The 23,793-nt window shown below is 39.4% G+C and overlaps 1 protein-coding gene across 9 annotated transcripts in view; it reads left to right on the forward strand.

Annotated features, from left to right (window-relative positions):
* Positions 1–23,793, forward strand: part of RAPGEF2 (Rap guanine nucleotide exchange factor 2) — a 288,495-nt gene that overhangs the window by 91,146 nt on the left and 173,556 nt on the right. For 8 of the 9 annotated variants that reach the window (XM_048847537.2, XM_048847547.2, XM_048847539.2 and 5 more), the window contains exons 2-3: positions 12,032–12,102; positions 21,956–22,012. In XM_048847537.2, the coding sequence (XP_048703494.1) occupies positions 12,032–12,102; positions 21,956–22,012 (128 nt within the window). The remainder of the gene's footprint in view (positions 1–12,031; positions 12,103–21,955; positions 22,013–23,793) is intronic. The other variant, XM_048847541.2, reaches the window with a different exon arrangement.

The following is a 23,793-nucleotide window of genomic DNA, read 5'->3' on the forward strand; positions in this document are numbered from 1 at the left end:
GTGTCCCAGTTAATTAAAATGTTATGTTTGGAGAGACTTATAACCAGGATTTGGAGGAAAAGGAAACTACAATTCAACAATAAAATGCATTTATAAAACATCTTTTAACACAGTTTGTTGGTCCATGTGAGCTGTAAAGAATCCACATGCTGCAAACAATTGACTAAATTGTGCACATGTATATACTGGAGTGACCTAGAACCGTGGGAATTCAGCTCCAAAAACAGACCATAACCCTTAATTGCCAGCAGTTGGTCCTCTGTGTGTCTGTGGGCTATAGTGTCACTCCTACATAAAGTCAATACATTCAACCAGTTTAGAGTAACACTTCAAGACAGCCACCTATGGAGTGGAGTACAACAGTAGGGGGGAGGCACCTCTTTTCTCCAAGAACCCCCAACATGAACAAAAAGCTACTGTGGAAGATTTTAATGACTTGTCTGAAAAACCCAGTACTTTATTGAACTCCGTAGATCTCAACCTTGGCAGAAAGAGTTAGGAGAATCTAGGATTGAACCATAACACGTAAAAAACCAAAACATACTTGACAAACTCTTAGTCCTGCTCTTCTCCCCCCCCCCACCTTATATTTTGTTATGGCTCATTATTTAAGAACTGTTAATAGTGTTTGAGTACCAGCTGTGTGTGTGTACCATAGTTGTCATCCTAAGGTGACATTTGCAGCATACTGAGAAGGTGTTATGCACATGACTAGGCCAGTTTAGGTGTAAAAGTTTTGTTCGCTGGAAAATTGAGAGTAGGCACTCTTCTACTTCCAGTGTGCGTATGTAGGGATGAGTGGGTTCTAGTAATCCTAGTTGATTCCCTCTATGCTATTTTTTCTCCTATTGTAACTTGAGTTGATTGCATATTAAATCGAGTGAGTTAACCTACACCTTTGCAAATGCTAATCTAGATACTGCATAGACATTTGTTCCAAGACACACAAGCTGTCTTCAGCAGAAGAAAGAAGTGTATTTTAAACCCATATTAAGCTACCACATGTTAAAATCCGAGTGAAAACAAAGCTGTTGAAGTTTTAACCTAAACTTCAACCGCCTTGTTTTCACGAGGATTTTAACATGTCATCTAAATATAGGTTAAAATTATTTTTTTCCTTGTGAAGACAAAGTAAGGATTAGCACTTACAAAGGTATTAGTTAACTCAAGGTAATGGGCAATCAGTTAACTAGGTTGAAAAATAGAAACTATATCCCTAGTTTAGAAATAATGCATTTAGTGCAACATAAGGTGGTTTGGAGTTAGTGGTTCCTTACCTTCTCCAGATATTGATGGAAAAGAAAATAAGCTTGTACTCCATTTTTGTGCCTTAAATTGAAATAAAAAGAATAACTATCATTTGGGAAGCTTCATTCTTGCTCCTTTATGGATAGTTGACATTACCCTTGCAAAGAAAGGAGTATGTTTTGTCTTAGCAATAGAGCACTGAATTTCTTAGAAGGAAGCATTTTGATTTACCGTAGCAAGGACAAAATGTTCAGCTAGGACAGCAGTTTCACATCCTGCCACAGACAGGAATGGAAACCAGTATTGCTTTGCAATTTTTGCATGTACAGTAGAGAGGGTAGCTTTTTCTTTGGTGTGAGCTGTTGAGGTGGGGGGCACACTTCAGCCCAATAATAGTATATTTACAGCATATCTTTGCCCAGTTTTGTAGGATGGCAACTCCTGCCCCTTATGCACTCTCTTCTGTCAGGACTCTTTAACACAGTTTAGTTAAACTGGTGCATGTTTCTCTGTGAACACTTCTATATTGGTTTAAGCCTGAGGTTTTTTTTTGTTTAATGTGCACCGCTAAGCTGGTAGAAGCCAGATATAGGCCTTTGCCAGTATAGCTGTGCCTGCAGACCCCCCAGAGTAGACACAACATAAGCTGACAGAAAGAATTCTGATGCTGACACAGCTGTGTCACCTCCCCAAATGACATTAGCTAAGGTGACATAAACACTCTTCTGTAGGTATAGTTGCATCTACACCGGGGTTTTGCTGTCATAAGTATTGATTACATGGTCTGTTTTCTTACACTCCTAGCTGAGATAGCTGTGCTAGCAAAATTTTGTAGTATAGAGCTAGCCTTAAACTGATACAAGAATATCGACACACACACTTAAACTGATATAATTGAATGGGTGTAAAATCATACCTTTAGTTATATCAGTACAACTTTGTGTGTAGACCAGTCCTCAATCTCTCCTGCCTATTACTTGATCTAAAGTAGTATATAAACAATTAAATGTTGTTTTAAATTCAAAATTACTTTTTGTTTCTGGGGTCTCCATGGAAATTATTTTAACTGTTGCCAAAACCTGTGGGTAGGGGTTGGGGTTGGGGTTAGGACTTGAATCATTATAGTCAACTCAAGTGAAGTTTCACAAAGTTTCATCCCCTAATGCCCCTACTCTACTTGGGCTACATTGATGACATCTTCGTCATCTGGATCCATGGAAAAGAAGCCCTTGAGGAATTCCACCATGATTTCAACGATTTCCATCCCACCATCAACCTCAGCCTGGACCAGTGCACACAAGAGATTCGCTTCCTGGACACTACGGTGCTAATAAGCAATAGTCGCATAAACACCACCCTATACCGGAAACCTACTGACCGCTATTCCTACCAACATGCCTCCAGCTTTCATCCAGGCCACACCGCACGATCCATTTTCTACAGCCAAGCTCTACGATACAACCGCATTTGCTCCAACCCCTCAGACAGAGACAAACACCTACAAGATCTCTATCAAGCATTCTTACAACTACAATATCCACCTGCGGAAGTGAAGAAACAGATTGACAGAGCCAGAAGAGTACCCAGAAGTCACCTACTATAGGACAGGCCCAACAAAGAAAACAACACAACGCCACTAGCCGTCACCTTTAGCCCCCAACTAAAACCTCTCCAACGCATCAAGGATCTACAACCTATCCTGAAGGACGACCTATCACTCTCACAGATCTTGGGAGACAGGCCAGTCCTTGATTACAGACAGCCCCCAACCTGAAGCAAATACTCTCCAGCAACCACACAACAGAACCACTAACCCAGGAACCTATCCTTGCAACAAAGCCCATTGCCAACTGTGTCCACATATGTATTCAGGGGACACCATCATAGGGCCTAATCACATCAGCCACACTATCAGAGGCTCGTTCACCTGCACATCTACCAATATGATACATGTGACAGCAATGCCTCTCTGCCATGTTTGTTGGCCAAACTGGACAGTTTCTACGTAAAAGAATAAATGGACACAAATCAGACGTCAAGAATTTAACATTCAAAAGGCAGTCGGAGAACACTTCCATCTCTTTGGTAACTCGATTACAGACCTAAAAGTTGCAATTTTTCCACAAAAAAATTTCAAAAACAGACTTCAACGAGAGACTGCTGAATTGGACTTAATTTGAAAACTGGATACAATTAACTTAGGCTTGAATAAAGACTGGGAGTGGATGGGTCATTCCACAAAGTAAAACTATTTCTCTATATTTATTCCTCCCCCCGCTGTTCCTCAGACGTTCTTGTCAACTGCTGGAAATGGCCCACCTTGATTATCACTACAAAAGGTCCCCCCACTATCCTGCTGGTAATAGCTCACCTTACCTGATCACTCTCATTACAGTGTGTATGGTAATGCCCATTGTTTCATGTTCTCTATGTATATAAATCTCCCCACTGTATTTTCCACTGAATGCACCCAACAAAGTGAGCTGTAGCTCACAAAAGCTTATGCTCAAATAAATTGGTTAGTCTCTAAGGTGCCACAAGTACTCCTTTTCTTTTTGCGGACACAGACTAACACGGCTGCTACTCTGAAACCTTTGTGTAGTAAGTGACAGTTCTGGCAGAATATTTACATAGCTATGTAAACTGTGATTTTATTCCCACTGGGAACAGAAGCAAAGCTCACTCTTCTTGATATGTACATGTAGTTCTAATCGGAAAACTGATGGAGAACCGTGTGTCTAAAAGGTGGGGGAGGTGTATTTATCTCTGAACTTCTTGAAGGATATAGATGGCTCAGTCTGCCACCTTGTGGTAATTTGAGTTGTGTTTACATTATGGAAACTAATAGAGCAAACAGACTGTTAACTGCACACTTTTTTTGTATAGGCTGTGGATTGATTTGTAGAACAATTTTCAGAAATATGACTTGTTCATTGGGAACAGTTGTATAAAGCTTAATGTAGCTGAGTTCAGTAGCTGCTTAACATCAGTAAGATAGGGATTTTGCCCAACTGTTCTGGTCAAATGTTCATAAATGTAGGATGTATTTGCATAATATATTTTTGAAGGACAAAATAAAGCAGTTTTACTGAGAGTTATAGTCCTTAATATTTTGGCAGTTATATATGGAATATCAAAATTAATAGGTTTTTATAGTCATTGTTTACACTGTTGTTTTATAAAATGACTTCTGTAACTTCAGTATAATTCAGAGTTTGTGGCGCTCCTGTGCCTTTTGTGAATACATAATGTTAAAAAGGCTGCTATACAAATATTTGAAAAGGATTTTTTAAACAAATATCTCATGGATAAAAAGATGAGTTAATGGACACTTATGTGAAAGTATTTAAAGTTTGTACTTCCCTCTATCCTCTGGACCACAGAAATTGGAGCTCTAGCTTTTTCTGAGCTAAGTGGAAAACTTTCTGAGATAGCAGCTGGCTCTCTGAATGCTCTGAGCCTGTTGCCTCCTGGTGAAACGAGAAAATTGACTGAATTTCTGAGAGACCAGTTGGGTGAGCTAATAGCTTTTTCTTGGACCAGCTTCTGTTGGTGGAAGGGACCAACTTTTAAGCTTCAGAGTTGTCCTTCAAGTCTGGGAATCAGAGTGTCTGAGTTACACACAAGTTGGACAAAGTGTTTGTTTGTTAAATGTAAAGTTGTTGCAGGTGAGGATGAAATGGATAAGTGGGTGATATGGTTAGGGTCGATTTCTGAGTGTTGTACGTTATCTTGTAGATTTTTTGAGGCAGGCAGTGATGCAGTAATAGTGAGGAATGCTGGTGTGTAGGGAGATCATCTCCATAGTGGCAAGCATGATGTTTTGGGGGAGGCTGTTGTTGCAGAGTTTCTAGATGAAGTTGGTAGAGTCTTGGAGGAAGCTGGCCTTTTGTGTGGTGAGTGGTTTGAGGATGGCTTCTGAGCTTTGGTATTCCTTCAGTAAGAGTGCATGATGGGTCTGCCTGGGTTTCCTTGTTTGGGTATCTTGGGGAGCATGTAGAAGTTGTGGGGGATGAGGTTGTAGTGTTTTTCTGGGAAGAGTTTGGGGAAGGATTTGATGGTATCCTTAAATTCCTGGGTGAACTGTGATGTGGGGTTATCTTTGAGTTCATAGATTCATAGATATTTAGGTCAGAAGGGACCATTATGATCATCTAGTCTGACCTCCTGCACAACGCAGGCCACAGAATTTCACCCACCACTCCTACAAAAAAACCCCTCACACCTATATCTGTGCTATTGAAGTCCTCAGATCGTAGTTTAAAGACTTCAAGGAGCAGAGAATCCTCCAGCAAGTGACCCGTGCCCCATGCTACAGAGGAAGGCGAAAAACCTCCAGGGCCTCTTCCAATCTGCCCTGGAGGAAAATTCCTTCCTGACCCCAAATATGGCGATCAGCTAAACCCTGAGCATATGGGCAAGATTCATCAGCCAGATACTACAGAAAATTCTTTCCTGGGTAACTCGGATCTCACCCCATCTAATAGCCCATCACAGGCCATTGGGCCTATTTACCATGAATATTTAATTACCAAAACCATGTTATCCTATCATACCATCTCCTCCATAAACTTATCTAGTTTAATCTTAAAGCCAGATAGATCTTTTGTCCCCACTGCTTCCCTTGGAAGGCTATTCCAAAACTTCACTCCTCTGATGGTTAAAAACCTTCATCTAATTTCTAGTCTAAATTTCCTAGTGGCCAGTTTATATCCATTTGTTCTTGTGTCCACGTTGGTACTGAGCTTAAATAATTCCTCTCCCTCTCTGTTATTAATCCCTCTGATATATTTATAGAGAGCAATCATATCTCCCCTCAACCTTCTTTTAGTTAGGCTAAACAAGCCAAGCTCCTTGAGTCTCCTTTCATAAGACAAGTTTTCCATTCCTCGGATCATCCTAGTAGCCCTTCTCTGTACCTGTTCCAGTTTGAATTCATCCTTCTTAAACATGGGAGACCAGAACTGCACACAGTATTCCAGGTGAGGTCTCACTAGTGCCTTGTATAACGGTACTAAAACCTCCTTATCCCTACTGGAAATACCTCTCCTGATGCATCCCAAGACCGCATTAGCTTTTTTCACAGCCATATCACATTGGCGGCTCATAGTCATCCTATGATCAACCAATACTCCAAGGTCCTTTTCCTCCTCCGTTACTTCTAATTGATGCGTCCCTAGCTTATAACTAAAATTCTTGTTATTAATCCCTAAATGCATGACCTTACACTTCTCACTATTAAATTTCATCCTATTACTATTACTTCAGTTTACAAGGTCATCCATATCCTCCTGTAGGGTATCCCTGTCCTTCTCAAAATTGGCAGTACCTCCCAGCTTTGTATCATCCGCAACTTTATTAGCACACTCCCACTTTTTGTGCCAAGGTCAGTAATAAAAAGATTAAATAAGATTGGTCCCAAAACCGATCCTTGAGGAACTCCACTGGTAACCTCCCTCCAGCCTGACAGTTCACCTTTCAGTAGGACCCGTTGTAGTCTCCCCTTTAACCAATTCCTTATCCACCTTTCAATTTTCCTATTGATCCCCATCTTATCCAATTTAACTAATAATTCCCCATGTGGCACGGTATCAAATGCCTTACTAAAATCTAGGTAAATTAGATCCACTGAGTTTTCTTTGCCTAAAAAATCTGTTACCTTCTCAAAGAAGGAGATCAGGTTGGTTTGGCACGATCTACCTTTTGTAAAACCATGTTGTATTTTGTGCCATTTACCATTGACTTCAATGTCCTTAACTACCTTCTCCTTCAAAATTTTTTCCAAGACCTTGCATACTACAGATGTCAAACTAACAGGCCTATAATTACCCGGATCACCTTTTTTCCCTTTCTTAAAAATAGGAACTATGTTAGCAATTCTCCAATCATACGGTACAACCCCTGAGTTTACAGATTCATTAAAAATTCTTGCTAAAGGGCTTGCAATTTCTTGTGCCAATTCCTTTAATATTCTTGGATGAAGATTATCTGGGCCCCCCCCGATTTAGTCCCATTAAGCTGTTGAGTTTCGCTTCTACCTCAAATATGGTGATGTCTACCTCCATATCCTCATTCCCCTTTGTCATGCTACCATTATCCCTAAGATTCTCTTTAGTCTTATTAAAGACTGAGGCAAAGTATTTGTTTAGATATTGGGCCATGCCTAGATTATCCTCGACCTCCACTCCATCCTCAGTGTTTAGCGGTCCCACTTATTCTTTCTTTGTTTTCTTCTCATTTATATGACTATAGAACTTTTACTATTGGTTTTAGTTCTTTATAGTGGGTGCAAAAATGAGGAGTCCGGTGGCATCTTGAAGACTAACAGATTTATTTGGGCATAAGCTTTCATGGGTAAGAACCCATGGAGTCAGGGTGTTGTCTGCTAGCCTTCATGACACAGTCATCACGCTTAAGGACTGCAATGACACTCCCTCTGTCTGCTGATTTGATTGCTGTCTGGTGATTGAATTTCAGGGACTGTATAGTTATCCTCTTGTTGGTGAGAGATTGTGGTGGATATAATGTTCAATGAGGATTTTACAGTTAACTTTTTCCTGAATTTTTAAAGTTATAACTGAGTTTTTCTCCTGTTAGCACTGCAGTGTTCCAAACCACACACAAGTGTACACAGTATATATTGTAAAAGCAGCAAAGACTCCTGTGGCACCTTATAGACGAACAGACGAGCATGAGCTTTTATGGGTGAATGCCCACTTCGTTGGAATGTTTGTTCATCTATACGGTGCCACAGGACTTTTTCAGAGTAACAGCCATGTTAGTCTGTATTCGCAAAAAGAAAAGGAGTACTTGTGGCACCTTAGAGACTAACCAATTTATTTGAGCATAAGCTTTCGTGAGCTATAGCTCACTTCATAACGCCACAGTATGCATCCGATGAAGTGAGCTGTAGCTCACGAAAGCTTATGCTCAAATAAATTGGTTAGTCTCTAAGGTGCTACAGGACTCTTTGCCGCTTTTACAGATCCAGACTAACACTGCTATCCCTCTGAAGCTTGACAGTATATATTGGTAACAGATATAAATGAATTCAGCCTCATGTCTGGCTCTGCTGCATCATTCCATAAATTGTAGCATTCTATGGGTTTAACAGAGCTTGACAAGTTAAGGGAGAATATTGTGAAAAGATTTTGCTTTTTTTACTTTATTTTCTTTGTGAATGCCAGGGGGAGCTCTTTCCTATTAGCAGCTTCGTTCTCTTGAAAGACACTGCTTGTAAAATAGGTTACAGCAGTGTTGCAAGGAATTGGTCATGCAATGGTGTTAAATCAAGCATCAGCTGAAATTTGTGTTCAATAGTTTGTTTTGTTTTCATAGGATTCTGCTGCTTGGATGTACTGGCTATTTCATTCCTGCTTGTTTTTCACATGCCAAAATATAGACAATTTTCAGACCCCTGATTGTGGGCTGTCTCCATATTTTTCTCGCCTTTTTGCCCCAGGCAGCAGCCATCGTGGTGCCATGTAAATATGGCTTCTGCACCATCAAGTACAAATTTGTGAAGCAGAAATCCACCCCCCCAAGCCCACAAATAAATGAGAAATTAGAAGGATTGAGCACTAAATCCATTCCTTTACTTGTAAAGTGAGTGAAATTGCAGAGACAAATATTTGGAACTTCCCCTTCATGCTATATATTCCTCAAGTTTAGGTTCGCACTTAAACGTCAGTGTTTTTCAGTTTATTCTTTCAACAATCTATCAGCCTGCATTTTTTTCTTCGGCTATGCAATGCTGACCTTTATAGCCTCTTTGGACCCTTGTTGTTTTTGTGTAAATCTGTTTAATCTCTTACTATGCACAAAGTACCTTCAGAATGTGGTAGGCATTGGTGCTCTAAATATAAATTTACCCTTTAAAATCTCTATCTCACTCCAGTTGTCTTTTTTCCTTTTTTGGCAAGGAACTACCATCCAGTAAGTATTAACAATTCTGATTTTGATTTGGTGAATATCTAAGTAAAATTCTGCTTTTAAAAAGTCATCCACCTTTTAAAAAAAATCTTAATTTTAATCTATTGTGATGGCTTTAATACAGGTCTTGACTTTGACCTTTAGTTAAAATATGATTCTTGGAATATCTCTGAATTGTGTGAAGAGATTTCTGTTTCATCTTAATTTATTATGACACATCTTGTCAGCACATCATTTTAATGTTAGTTTCTGCTAGGAGCTTGTTGGGGTTGGGAGAGAAGATGAAGTTGGTGGCCAAACATCCATTCTCATGGACCTCTCAGAAGCATTTGACCATGAGGTACTGGTGATCCCAATTGAGAAAGGTGGCAGTGGTCCAGATGAATGTGCCAAACTGCTCTGAGTCCCACCCAAAGGGCAGTAAATGGAAACTGGACATGTAGCACTAGATTCTTCACTTGTGGAGTTTCACAAAGTTCAGGTTTCAGAGTAGCAGCCGTGTTAGTCTGTATTCGCAAAAAGAAAAGGAGTACTTGTGGCACCTTAGAGACTAACCAATTTATCTGAGCATAAGCTTTCGTGAGCTACAGCTCACTTCATCAGGTGCATTCAAGGTTCAGTAGCTCTTTAGTCCTATTCAGCATCTGCATGCAGCCACTAGGTGAACTGACAACATGGACTCAAGTGCCAGCAGGATATAGATGAGAGACAGCTCTACTTATCTTTCAGCATATACGATCATACTGCTACCACAAAGATGGTCCATAGCTTAGATGAGATCCAGCTCATAGATGGAGAGCAGCTGGTGGAAGCTCAACCCAAGCAAGGCAGAGATTATGCTGGGGGCAGAAGAAAGTCCTCTGGTTGACCTGAGAATCTATCCCATCCTGGTGGATGATGACCTGGCCTCAGTTATACACTTTCATCAACTCCCATCTGGATTGTAGCAATGCAGTACACCTAGCCATGAAGCTATCAGTCTGTAGAAAACTCCAGCTGCTACAGAATGCTACAGCTCATCTCCTCAGCAACATGGGCTACTGTGAGCACATCAATCCTGTTCTGTCTCTGCAGTGGCTTTCTGTAGAATATTGAATCAAGTTTAAGGTCCCAGCGTTTTATCTTAAAATTGTTCAGTGACCTGGGCACAGCATATCTAAAAGATGACCTAAAACTCTGTGATGAAGACTCTGGTAAACAGCTCTTCTCCTTAGGCACAATGGAACTGGTTGCCATAAGGGCAAAAGCTAGTCTTTTGCAGGAGGCAGACTTTTCCCAGGGCAGTCTAAGACCGGAACAAGCTCCCACAGGAACTAAGGACCATCAAAAACCTTGCATTTTCTACTCCAGGTGCAAGGCATATTTCTTCAACCTTGCATTCTCAAAAATATATAGCAGGATGTATATCAATTTTTTTTTAAGAAAGAAACCCAAAACCAAACCAACAAGAACAAAAATGTCCCCACATTACATATTGATGGCTTATCACCTGTTTAACATAGTCTTTTGCAATGGGCTAGCTGGGTATGTAGTTTTGATGTTGACTGATTCTCAACTGTCTACTTTAGAAAAGAAATCTTACTTTTGCATTTCCCTTCTATAGTTGAAGTCATGTCTGCCACAACCTCAGATAGCAAGCTTCTGTTGTGGTTTTCTTAAGAAGAGTAGACAAGTGATTGTCCCCTATGACTAAGTTCCATTTAAAAAGTGGACAGTTACAACAATATCAAACCCTCCACCATAGTTAAATAGTGCCAGCTGTGGCATGGAATGAGCCTGAATGAAGTGTCCTTGGTGTACTGTTTTTTAGAGGATGACGATTAGGATATGATCCAAATTCTGTAACTTCAGGCTGGTATTCCCGTAATTAAATCTTGGCACGTTTAGTAGCTTTTTATCTTCTTAAACATTACTATTTTAGTGAATTGGATATCTGAGGGCTATGGTAATTCATTTGGTCTCATTGCCCTGGCTTTCAAGCTTTCTTATGTAATTAGGATTGTAACTGTGCTTTCTCATATAGTAGTGTTTATTTTTAGAAACACTGAGAAGTGGGTTGGGATGGAAAGAAGATTATTGGGCATGAGGTTAACATTTTTTTTTTTAAGTGTTGATTTTTTCCCCTCAGTAAAAACACTCAGGATATGTCTACACTACAGCTTACGCCAGCAGAAATTATGTTGCTTGGGATGTGAATAAACCACCCCTGTGAGGGACATAAGTTACAGTGACATAAGCGGCAGTGTGGGCAGCTTCTCCTGTTGACATAGCTTCTGCTGTTCATGGAGGTGATTTTATTATGCTGACAGGAGAGCTCTCTCCTATCGGCATAGAGTGTCTTCACCAGATATCTGGAGCTGCGCTGCAGTTTTGTACGTGTAGACATACCCTCCGTTGTAGATACTGAGTTTCCCTGAGCTTGCTTTCACAAAAGAAATGAAGGTCCTAAAATACCTTAATAGAAGGAAGCGGAGGAATTGTGATGTTAATTGAATTGTTAAATAAAACAGCCAACTAAAATCATGGGCCAGACTTCTGTCTTTATAGTCAAATCAAACACAAGAAGAACCACAGCAAAAACATAAGGATTTTCTTTTTGTTTATACTTTTAGTGACGTTGAAAGCATACTTGTGTATAACATTCCATTAGAAGTTTCTGGTATGTAAATGCAGAACACTAACAAAACTCTCACGCTCTGCCTAATGTAAACATTGACTATTTGGAACATGTATTAGTAATATTTCGAGCAAACTCAGTAGAAGACTGTTGGGAGCTCTGTGAAGATGGTAACAATTTTAATACCTTACACCGATACAAGAAGCATAATAAATGTTTTCTATCTGTTTGCAGGATTTGGAGATAGTGTATTCCTATTTACATGGAATGGAAGCCTTGTCTAATCTGAGGGAACACCAACTCAGGTATGGTATTTTAACGCTAATATTATGCTATTTATGTGCTAAAGAGGCATCTGTTAGTTGTGAATTAGAAAATATTTTTTTACCCAGATATCATGGTGATAAATATCTTCATACTTGTAATAATACTTGATTTCTTTTATCTTATAAACTTGGCAGTAATATTTAGTAAATTAAAAATCTGCATTATCAGCACAATCAGCTGTAAATGTAGAGTTTTTAAAACCAGAGTAATAAACTTCTGTAGAAGATTGGTTGCTAGATTTTTTTCACCACTCATGTATTTTAGTTAAATAAATTCAGTTTATATGAAATATTTCAGTGAATAATTTTAGATTAAATACTTCCAGAAATTTTAACTTGTATTATAGGCAGAGCTGGCAGTGCCAACTATAGCTAAGGTTGTCTAATGCTTTCTATTTTAAGACCCTGTTCTCAGTTGGCTGTAACTTTGCCAAACTTTAAACTGTTTCGGATGAAATTTTCCATGCTATCTGTCTCATGTTGAATTTTTATGGACTGCTTCAGCCAAAATGGTTGAACTGCTTCTGAGAATAAAGTTGAGGAAACAAATAAGCTTTTTCTTAATGTTACACTCCTACAGCTATTTTAGGAACCTGTAAGCACCTCCATGTTTTTGAGAAGGGACTTGAAATTCCATGAGGGTTGCCTTGTTTTTAGAGAGGTACAATTTGCTATCCTCATTAAAATCTACCCAAATTTGGCTAACTTAAGTCTCTGAAAATAATTGTTTGTATATGATGAGGACTGATTTGTTAGAAAATGTCAGCAAAGTTCTCTGAACATTGTCTCCTCTGAGTATGCTCCACCTGAACAGAGCTCTGTGTTAACCACACTGCATGAGCTCCAACTTGTGTCTGGACAGAGCTTTTCATGCAGTTGGTTCTGGCTGCAGAGGACCTCTTTACTTCTGGGGCAATTCTATGCCAAAAAAAAATTCAGTGCAAAATATTTTAAAATTCTGCAAATTTTAGTTGTCAAAATAACACTCCATAATCAGGCCAGTTTCAATTATTTTGGTAATTTATTTCAAAATACCTGTCAGCAAGTATGTCTGTAACAATACAGACATACACAAAAATACCCCAAGGAGTAGAGAGTTAAGGAAACCCCTATGACAACCCAGTTCCTGTCCTGCAGCATGTAAGTCGCTGTCAGCTATATCTGTGTGTGCTGCAAGCAAGCCAGCCACACCTTGGCTCTTACCACAAAGTGACTCCAACACACTCCCAGTCCCAGATTTTTCCCAGAAACGTATGTCCTATACAGGTCTTCCCTCTCCTGGTCAATACAAATATGTTAAGTCTGTTGTTCCTTAAAGGCAATAATATGCACATATCTTGTTACCCCAAATGGAGTTACCCCCACACTTGAACTTGAACACACTGGGTTAGATAAAATAATAAAACAGATTGTACAAGTGAGTACAAGTAATCAGACATGAAAGTCAGAAATGTTTACAAGAAAAATAAAGATTACTAGTATCTACTTAAGCAACGAAAACTTTCTCATCACAAGCTCTAGCAGCTGACCAAACTCTCAGGTCAGGACCCCTCCCCTAGAGTCCAACAGCTACTTCCTTTGTCTCTTCAGGTGCAGTGAATAAGATGGGCAAGGGGGGGCGGAGAGAGGAGTGTTTTGTGGTGTCTGCCCCTTCTTTTTATAGTCCTGTCCCACTTTGAGAAGCATTTCCAGCTGGGAGCAAGGTGACAAGCAATCTGTGCAGAAGGAAATTGGTTCTTTGCCAAAATGTAGAATTTTGCCCTTGACCCCTTTCCTGCCAAAGAATGGCCACTAAGCAGGTAATGCTCTATTGGCCTAGGTGACACCTGGCTGAGGCATCAGCTTGCCCTTTGTCTCTGAGGAACTGGTTTGGCCACTCCCCAGGTTTATCTGAGAAACATACAGTAGAACCTCAGGGTTACGAACACCAGAGTTATGAATTTACCAGTCAACCACATGCCGCATTTGGAACTGGAACTAAGCAATAAGGCTGCAGCAGAGATGGGAAAAAAAAAAAGCAGCAAATACTGTACAGTACTATGCTAAATGTAAACTACTAAAAAAAGGGAAAGCAACGTTTTCCTTCGTCAAAGTGAAGTTTGAAAGCTGTATTAACTCAATATTCAGTTGTAAACTTCTGAAAGAACAACCGTACCATAACATTTTGTTCAGAATTAAACATCTCAGAGTTACAGCCTGCATTCCTGAGGTGTTTGTAACTCTGAGGTTCTACTGTACTTTTAGTTACGATTTCAGCTCGTTTATAACTTCATATATAATGCTGCTGCGTGCATTTTGCCATGATATCATTGATCAGCAAATTGAGTTTTCAAATGATACTTTACAAGGCATACTTCGTACAAACATTATAACAGTGTATAGGGTGTGAACACAGGTATATTCTATCATATTCAGAAGTTAGAAAATGCTACAGCTGTATTTGCCCTTGCAACATTAATTTGGCCCCCTGCTCTGTATGTATTATGATACAATCTTTAATTACATGATCACAAACAGTTTTTCTATAGGACCCCTGCCTCATTCAGTTCCCGCAATGGACTGTGTGCTGGGAATGAATCAGTTGTGTAGTCAGCGAGGTTATTGTCTATATTGTCCTGCCTCATTTGTTTCTGAAGTTGCGAAGTGTGTGGTGAGTGATGCAGGAGCATGCATGGGAGAAAAGGGTGAGATGATCTCGTGGCTAAGGCAGTTGAATACTGCGTTGGAGAATGATTTTATCCCTACTTGTGCCACAAAGCTCCTGTGTGAGCAAGTCACTTAAACCAAACTTTTTGTAGGCGGTCACTAAGGGCATGGCTACACCGGAAACTTCGAAGTGCTGCTGTGGGAGTGCTCCCGTGTCAACGCTTTGAAGTGCGAGTGTGGTTGCGCGTGAGCGCTGGGAGAGAGGTCTCCCAGCGCTCCTGGTAATCCACCTCCACGAGGGGATTAGCCTGTCCACACAAGCACTTTAAAGCGCTCAGACTTGTGGCACTCAGGGGGGTGATTTTTCACACCCCTGAGCCAACAAGTTAGAGCACTATAAATGTAAGTGTAGACAAGCCCTAAGGGTATGTCTGCACTGCCTTTTGGAGGACTCTTCAAGTCTGTGTGCTAAAAATAGCTGTTTGGATGTTGCAGCTCTAGATTCTAAACTTAATTAAAACTGAATTGCTGGCGACATGATTTCTTATAACTGATGTGTACAGTTTGACATGAGTAGTGTTACTACTGCTATTCTGTAAAAATCACATGGTTTGAGTAGTGTTAGCAAAGGGCGGCCTGAAGCAAAGCTAGGAGTCCTTGGCCACTATAGGAGCAGTTATAATACCACTTTCCATCATATTTAAATACCTGTTCATTTGCAAGTGCAATACATCATCTTTAGTTTTAATTGAAAAAAAGTGTCAAGAGAATTGAGCACTTCTGAAAATAAATGTTTTAATAAAAATAATTTACGTTAACATAAGTTATAGGTGAAGACAAGGCTGGATTTCCAGTTAGGCACGAGACTAGAGGTGCTGGTGTTCTAGGGGTGCCTAAAAGTTAAAAAGTATTTAAATTATTTTTTATATTTCTTGTTTAATTTTTTATGGAAAACTATGAAGGTCAGCTATAGGCGGAGGGGGGAAGAGGGGCGCTGAAGATGCTGTGCCTAGGGGTATGTAAAGTGTAAATCCTGCCCTGGGTGAAGAGGTGTTCGAGGATATAGCGGTACCATACTGTGAAGGGTTAAGATAGTGGCAATCTAGAAATCGGTTAAACACTTCTAAATTTTTTTAAATATTTCCTGATGTGTCCATAGAATATAATGCCAACTAGGAAAAAATATTCAAGGATTTATTTAAATCAGGTCAGTTACATGCATGTAACCTCAAATCTTCCCACTTTCTTACTAATTGTATAAAAGAGGCCACATTTTATTTATTTTTTCGTAAAATAATTTATAATATAGTATACTAGTGGCTCATGTTCTATGTGTATCTCCTATTGCTTTCTCCCACTCTTGCTGGGGATACTTTTTGCCCACATTTTAAACATTTGGACTGGTTGCTACAGAATTGAAAGTGTTATGCATATAAGTGTCTTTCACTGTTACAGTAACTCCTCACTTAACGTGGTAGTTATGTTCCTGAAAAATGCTACTTTAAGCGAAACGATGTTAAGCAAATCCAATTTCCTCATAAGAATTAATGTAAATGTGGTGGTGGTGGGGATGGGGGGAATTTTTTCCGCCAGACAAAGCAAACACACACACAGAGTATAAGTTTTAAACAAACAATTTAATACTGTACACAGCAATGATTATTGTGAAGCTTGGTTAAGATGGTGGAGTCAGAGGGTGGGATATTTCCTAGGGAATGCCTTACTGCTAAATGATGAACTAGCACTCAGCTGAGCCCTCAAGGGTTAACACATTTTTGTTAATGTAGCCTCACACTCTACAAGGAAGAATGAATGGAGGAAGGAGACACAGCATGGCAGAGAGAGACAGAGACACCTGTGTTTGTGTGTGAGAGTGAGAGACAGACGCACACACACCTTGCCTCTTTAAGTACTCTGACCCCATTCTAAGTACACTGCCTTTTAAAGTAGATCAGCAAGATGAGACAGCAGCTGCTGTCAGCAAGCTCCCTCCATCCTGAGCCCTGTTGTGTCACCCCTCCTGCTCTGTGGAGTTAAGGTACAGGAGCGGGGGGCAGGGGACACCCTGACATTAGCACTCCTTTCCCCCCCACCTCTGCACAGCAAGCAGGAGGCTTGGGGAGCAGCTCCAAGGCAGAGGGCAGGAGCAGCACACGGCAGTGGCGGGAGGAACAGCTGAACTGCCTGGCAATTGATAGCCTGCTGCGCACTGCCACACAGGGAACTTAGGGGAGTGGGGAGCTGATAGGGGGCTGGCGGCCCACCCTGGTTCCAAGCCCCCACCAGCTAGCTCAAACGGGCTGCTCTTCTTGCAAGCAGTGGACAAAGCAGGCAGCTGCCAAACAATGTTATAAGGGAGCATTGTGCAACTTTAAACATTTCATGTTCTGTAATTGATCAGCAATGAAACGTTAACCGGGACAACTTTAAGTGAGGAGTTACTGTACGAGGTCCTGAGTAAAATTAGTGCACAATCTTAATTAGTCCTATACCATCATAATCACTGCAGTAGGTGATGCTGTTCTGGTTCTGATAGTCTTATGAACTTTAGAGAGAAGTAGGGGTGGCCAACTTTCTCATTTATGAAAACCAGACACTGAGCGCTGGTACCTGCTCCGCCTCTTCCCCTGAGGCCCCATCCCTTGTTCCACTTCTTTCCCTTGAGGCCCTGCTCCCACTCCTCTTCTCTCCCCACCCCGTCCCTGGCTGTTCTCTCTATTACTCTCCCTCTGCCAGCTGAGCAGGGCTCTAGGGATGGGGGAGGGGGCGACTGGGGCAGGATGTTGGAGAGAGAGCCGGGCTCCAGGAGTGGGGTGACTGGGGCAGGGCTGGGGAGGGAGAGCTTTTATGTTTCAGTATTAATGCAGCAGTGGTACTATCAAGTAAAGTTTATGTGGTTGGTTTATTTGACATTCAATTTCCTTAAATTAATATTTCAATTTTGTAAAAACATTAGATTTTTAATAGAGAATAAATAATGACTATGTTACAGTGCAAAAACTAGCATAGAGGGGCAAGCCAAATTACTTTTGTTACCTTTTTTAATGCATTGAATTAACTGACACAAATCAGATCTATGGTCTGGATGCTTTAGTCTATAGACTGTTACTTTGTCCTTCACATGTCATTTTATGCAGTTTTATCCAAGTATTGATTTTTTTTTTTCTCCAAGAGCAGTCAGAATATATTTTGCAACTTCTATGTAGGTACAGAATTCACTTCACTTTGTTGGAAGGTGAGCTTTGATCACTCACAAACTGTTGCAGTATTAATTATTATGAAATTGTATGTAACATTTTTAGCGCACTTATTCATGTTTGAGAATACTAGGCTTAAATTGACCTTATAACTTGTAAACAAAGATCATCGTGGCCTGATACATTGATGCATGGCTTTGGCTTGTAAATTGGAATTAAGTCAAGAGATTCTTTCTAAGGAATGTGTGGAACTTGTCCTGTTAACTTTATTAACACAGAGAATTCCTAGTAGAGAGCTTCTGTTTACAATACCATACATAGAAAAGGCTGACTTCATCCAGATTCAGGTTTATAGCATTTTCTAGGGTAGTAACACTCTTTTTGTGCCTGTTAGTTTGTAAACCATTTTTGGAGATGAATTGTTTTTGTGGATTTTTTTAAACAGCAAACTTTTCTTCTAAAATAGCTTTGTTCACTACTGAAAAATACTATCTTAAAGTTTTGGGTTTTTTGAGGTTGGTTTTGGTTTTGAACTTGGTTGACTAAATTATGTTGTGATGTAGGAGATAGATGTAACATTCAAATAAATATCAGCACACCCACAGTACTGGTCAGAAACTTCATATATAGGAAGGAAGTAATCAACTGCCTATTATGAAAGAGCTTTAATTATATTATAACAAAACACATACATTTGTTACTGGAAACACTGTGCCGGCTTTTGCAAGAGGATTGTGTTACTTGTTTATCTACTGAAAATTCAGCCATACTGCTACTACGGAAGGGTGAATTTGTCTGACTAAAGGAGGAATGGATTTCAACCTTTGCCCCACACTCAAATCAAAGTTTAATTTACGTGCTAGTAAAATTGCACTGTCACTGAGAAACCAGAGTCTCCTATAATTCCTTAATCCCAGCCTGCGCATCACACAGAACTCTGCTAGCAGAGCAGAGGCTAGAGAAGAACTTATCAGTTTCCTTTATTAATATTTCACGTTTTTTAAACCTTAGCTCCAGAAGTAGTGATTTTCCTATTCTGTACCTTCTCTTGGTTTCTCTATTCTGCAGATTGATTTATGACAAGTAAGACCAAGAGGCTCAATAACTGAAGATTGAGATCCTAGAACTAAGGGCAGGCATCTGGCTTTTTTAAGGTTGCAGGATCTTCTCATGGAAAGCCATGTGATACAGTGGACAATATTTCAGCAGTAGGATGTATTAATAAGTAGTGAGGCCCAATAAGCTTCTCATTGCACAAGGAAGCAAAAGTGCCCTTCCAGTGAGTAGAAACTTTTTCTTGATGTAGGAGATGCAGATCAGAGAGGTTCTCAACATCAAAGTGGACTGTTTGATACAGGAGCGGATAGTCTATTGCCAGGGGAAGGAATGGTCACAGCCCCCTCTGTTCATAAAGAATTCAGAGAAAAATTCAGGCCCTGTCCATCAACAGGAAAAACTCCCTTGTTTCCCCTCACTAGCCAAGGTTGTTAACAATCTATGGTGAGAGAGTGGGTATAGGGGTAATTTTAGTAGAACCAAATTGGCTATTGAGGCCTTGGAGCTAGGAGGGAATAGCAATGGCCGTGGGGAAACCTTGTCACATTTTACAGAAAAATCTAACTGATCCAGGGGCCCAAACCAGTTTCTCCCTCCACTTCTTGGGAAGCCAGGCTGTCAGACTTTTCCCCACTTGCCTGGGGTGCTGGGTGGATTGATTTGAATCATGATTTGAATTACCAAGTGGGACGCCTCAATTTAAATAATCAATTTTAATCAACTTTATTTGTACTTCATTTATTTTCTAAAGAAAGGTGCATTCTCATTGCACCTTTAAAAATCATTAAAACATTTTAAGTAAATGGAGCCTGTACACTAGATTGGGTACATCTTTTTGCTACTACAAGGGTATACTATAATTGTATACATTTAATTAAGAAATTATGTAACTTAATATTTTCAAATTCTTATTAATGGTGAATTTTGAGTGTTAGAAAATGGTGAATGATATATTGCTTATTTATTAGGTAATTCACTTTTTGCTCATGAGTTTGTCTCAAGCTTCATTAGCATGGCAACCGGAATTTTAACTGAACACACACAACAACATATACAGTTTATTTTTATCAAGCAAAACAGCCTCAGTGTTTAGGATACATAAACTTCTCTTGTCAAAACATGTTTCACATTTTTCATCTAAATTAACCAGAGGGATTAACTGTAGTCAGTGAATTAAATTGATTATTTCAGGTTAGGCTAGAAGAAAATTTCAAATATGCCTAAATACAAGTGTCTGCAGATTAAATTCTTAGTCTCATCTCTGTCTCTTGAAAATGAGACAGTCTCCTAAATTACTTAGGCTGAACTGTTGTGATATTTATAAATTTTGACCTCAAAAGTTGGATGTTTTCCCCCGGTTCCTGTCTTTACATAGAAAAACAAACTTTAACTCAGCTTTTGATAGAGGCTCCTCAATTCAGCATATTTATTTAAATACTCTAAGAGATTATAATAAATTTAGGCCTTAACATATTTTGAATTAAATTCATATTTCATTTAAAATGTCTGTTTTTAAAGCGAAAAAGCTTATAACTTAAATTAAAATCCGTTTTTTTAAAAAAAAATCAATTTTTAGCCACCCTGGTGGAATGAGGGTTATAGTGCTGGGAAACTTTATCTTGATATGTCATCAGAAGCTAGTGGGTCATCTTCACATAGCAAGATATCTCATTGCAACAGAAGTGATCACACCCCTAGGGACTGAGAATTTCTGCCTGGAATTCAAATATAGTTCCTACTGGTTTAATAAAATATTCACGTTAGCTTCTTAAGCAAATCTCCTTATACTTGTCCATCAAGTAGCCTTTCTATTAGCAGTTTGTTCTGTAAATATAGAATATGTACTGGGGGGAGGCGGGGGGGGGGGGAAATGGTGTAAGACACTGAGCCACAATGCTGTGTGTTTCATGAAGATAAAGTGGTTCTAAGAATCATCACTGATTTCATCACGAAGAAGAAGGTTACCATTCTCAGGACTTAGGAAATTCCCTTACAATTGTTTTGTCTGAAATAAGTGCACCTGAAGGAAAAGTGGCATGTATTGGATGTGAAAGGGGCATTAAGGATTTTCCTGAAGTCTGGAGAGAGGATTTTCCTGCAGGAAAATCTCTTCACCTTTTGTAACTTACTGACCTTTTGGAATTGGAAACGAGCAAGGGATTTTAATGCTAAAGCTTCAAAATTTCAGCCAAGGGCAGAACTGTCAACATGAGGTACTTTTTTGAGGTATATTTGGCTTGACCTGAAAAAGCAGGTACTGGAAATCTCACAAAAGACGTCTGATCAGTATTGCATATTGCTTTATTTTTCTTAAAATGTGCCTTATATTCTGAACTATCTTACACTGAAATGTGAAATAATACTTAACTCCTCTACAGTGCTTTTCATCAGCAGATCTCAAAGCATGTTATAAAGGAGCTCAATATCATTATCCCCATTTTACAGAGACTAAGCATTTCATGGGAGAGGTTACATCCCACTAATAGTCACGTTAGGTAAACTGAATGAGGAGTTATTTGTGGCACCGTAGAGACGAACACATTTATTTGAGCATAAGCTTTCATGGGCTAAAACCCACTTCATCAGATGCATGCAGTGGAAAATACAGTAGGAAGATATATATAGAACATGAAAAAATGGGTGTTGCCATACACACTATAAGGAGAGTAATCAATTAAGGTGAGCCATTATAAGAATGATCAGTTGAGGTGAGCTAGGTAAACTGGCAACTTCAGTACTGTAAGCTCACCAGTTGAAATACGTCTGTAAACAACTTAAACATATATTATTTTCATTAAGGGCTGAGAATAAATGTGAAAATATTCATTGAATATTTTAATAAAACTTTTTCCGGACATTGAGGCCTCCTTTGAATGATAAACTATAAAGGTGGTAAAGGGGAAAAAAAAATGTCCTATTTTTTTCTCTTACAGACTGATGTGTGAGACTGTGAGATATGAAAGGCATGAAGCAAACGAAGTTCTGTACTAGTAAGTGTTTCCTCTTTTCTTCTATGTGCAGTTCAGTGAACCAAATCTTTCCGAAAGTGTTAAAGGGTGTGTTTATTCCAACTTGCTGATTAAAAGTGTGTTCTGTAAACACAAATGAGACACCTTAACTTCATCACGTAGCATAGAAATGTACAGGTTCAAACTGGTGTTCGTGATAGAGCTGATGTGCATTGTTGTAACTTAGTAGTCAGTGAAAGGCCAGAGAATTAGTGGATGTGGAATGTCATCTCCTCAGATTAAGCTGTCATCTGGATTTATATCAATCAAGATAAAGCAGTAGTGACCAGCTTTTCCTGCCATAGGTGGCAGATCAACAAATCTAGCATGGGTGATAATTAGCAGGGATGTGAATTGATGTCATTTTAGATACAGTGGAGATCTCTTAACAACACGCATCCTTAAGTGTGCCATTAATTCCCCCTCCTCCCCCCAATGGGCTAATTTTTTTCAGATTTCTAATGTAAAGCAGGTAACCTGCAATGCAGTATAGTGTTCATCAGTGGATGAGTTGAAAAGTGTATGAATAATGCAGCCTTGCAAATTCCTCTAATCCACTGGCCCAGAGCCTGTAATTTTGTTTTTGCACAGGCAAATAATTTTTTTGTATTTTCATTATTGATCATGACAAAGAATGGTGAACATACTTATGTGCTAAATTTTCAAGATTGCAAGGTAGGTATACTGTCTGAAACTGGGAAAACTAAACAATTGTATCTAAAGAAAGGTATCTGGAAAATAAAGATTGGTGGAAACGAACATACTCTAATATCAGTATCTAGCTGGCGTAATCTGAAATGATTGATTGTGCCATAACTATTTTATCAGGGAAACTTATGGTGGCAGTTTTTGTTACATTTTGGTTTGACTGCATTCCTTCTTTGTGTGTACTTATGTTTAATAACGATCATCTAGACTCTAAATGTCAGGAATAGGAGTTTTACCTGATCATTAGTTTAAACAAAGAATGGGTATCATAGACACCCCATATTTGTTTTTTTGTGAACAAAATAAATGCTGCTATTCACAGAATTTATCCTTAAATTAGGATTCAGGGTGTATATTCTGAGAAAATGTAACATGCAAGTGGAAAATCCTGAAGTCTGGGTTAATTTGAAGTGCCTTTCCCATTCCTTTGCATTGATTCCCTTTGTCAGATCTTTCATGTGACTTTATCTTCACTTTGATCTTCTGCCTGTCCTTTCTACTTACTTTCTGACCCTTTTTTTGCACTCTATTCAGTTCGTCTAATTGGCAATTTCTTCCTATACACACAAGTGCAAAATGTTTTTGGTTTTAGCATGATCAATCTGTGCACACTTGGACTCCATGAAAACCTATGCAGTACTGGGATATTTTTTTTAAATTGTTGGAATTTTGTCAAGTCAGACACACACAAATTTGTCTGTCTAGGTTGTAGTTTAGCATTTTGATATGTTCATAGAATATCTGGGTTGGAAAGGACCTCAGGAGGTCATCTAATCCAACCCCCTGCTCAAAACAGGACCAATCCCCAATTTTTGCCCCAGATCCCTAAATGGCCCCCTCAAGGATTGAACTCACAATCCTCGGTTTAGCAGGCCAATGCTCAAATCACTGAGCTATCCCTCCCCCCTGTTGTGAAATCAAAGATGGATCCATAAGGAAATCCAGGAAATTCTCCTTGACTACATATGTTCACTACATCCCTACTTAAGAGTGGCTCTGAAATTCTGGTGTTTTCAGTACACTTGTACGTTTAGTTAATTTCCATCTTCTTTTGG

Source organism: Caretta caretta, chromosome 4, assembly GCF_965140235.1.
Source record: "Caretta caretta isolate rCarCar2 chromosome 4, rCarCar1.hap1, whole genome shotgun sequence".
NCBI classification, from domain to species: domain Eukaryota; kingdom Metazoa; phylum Chordata; order Testudines; family Cheloniidae; genus Caretta; species Caretta caretta.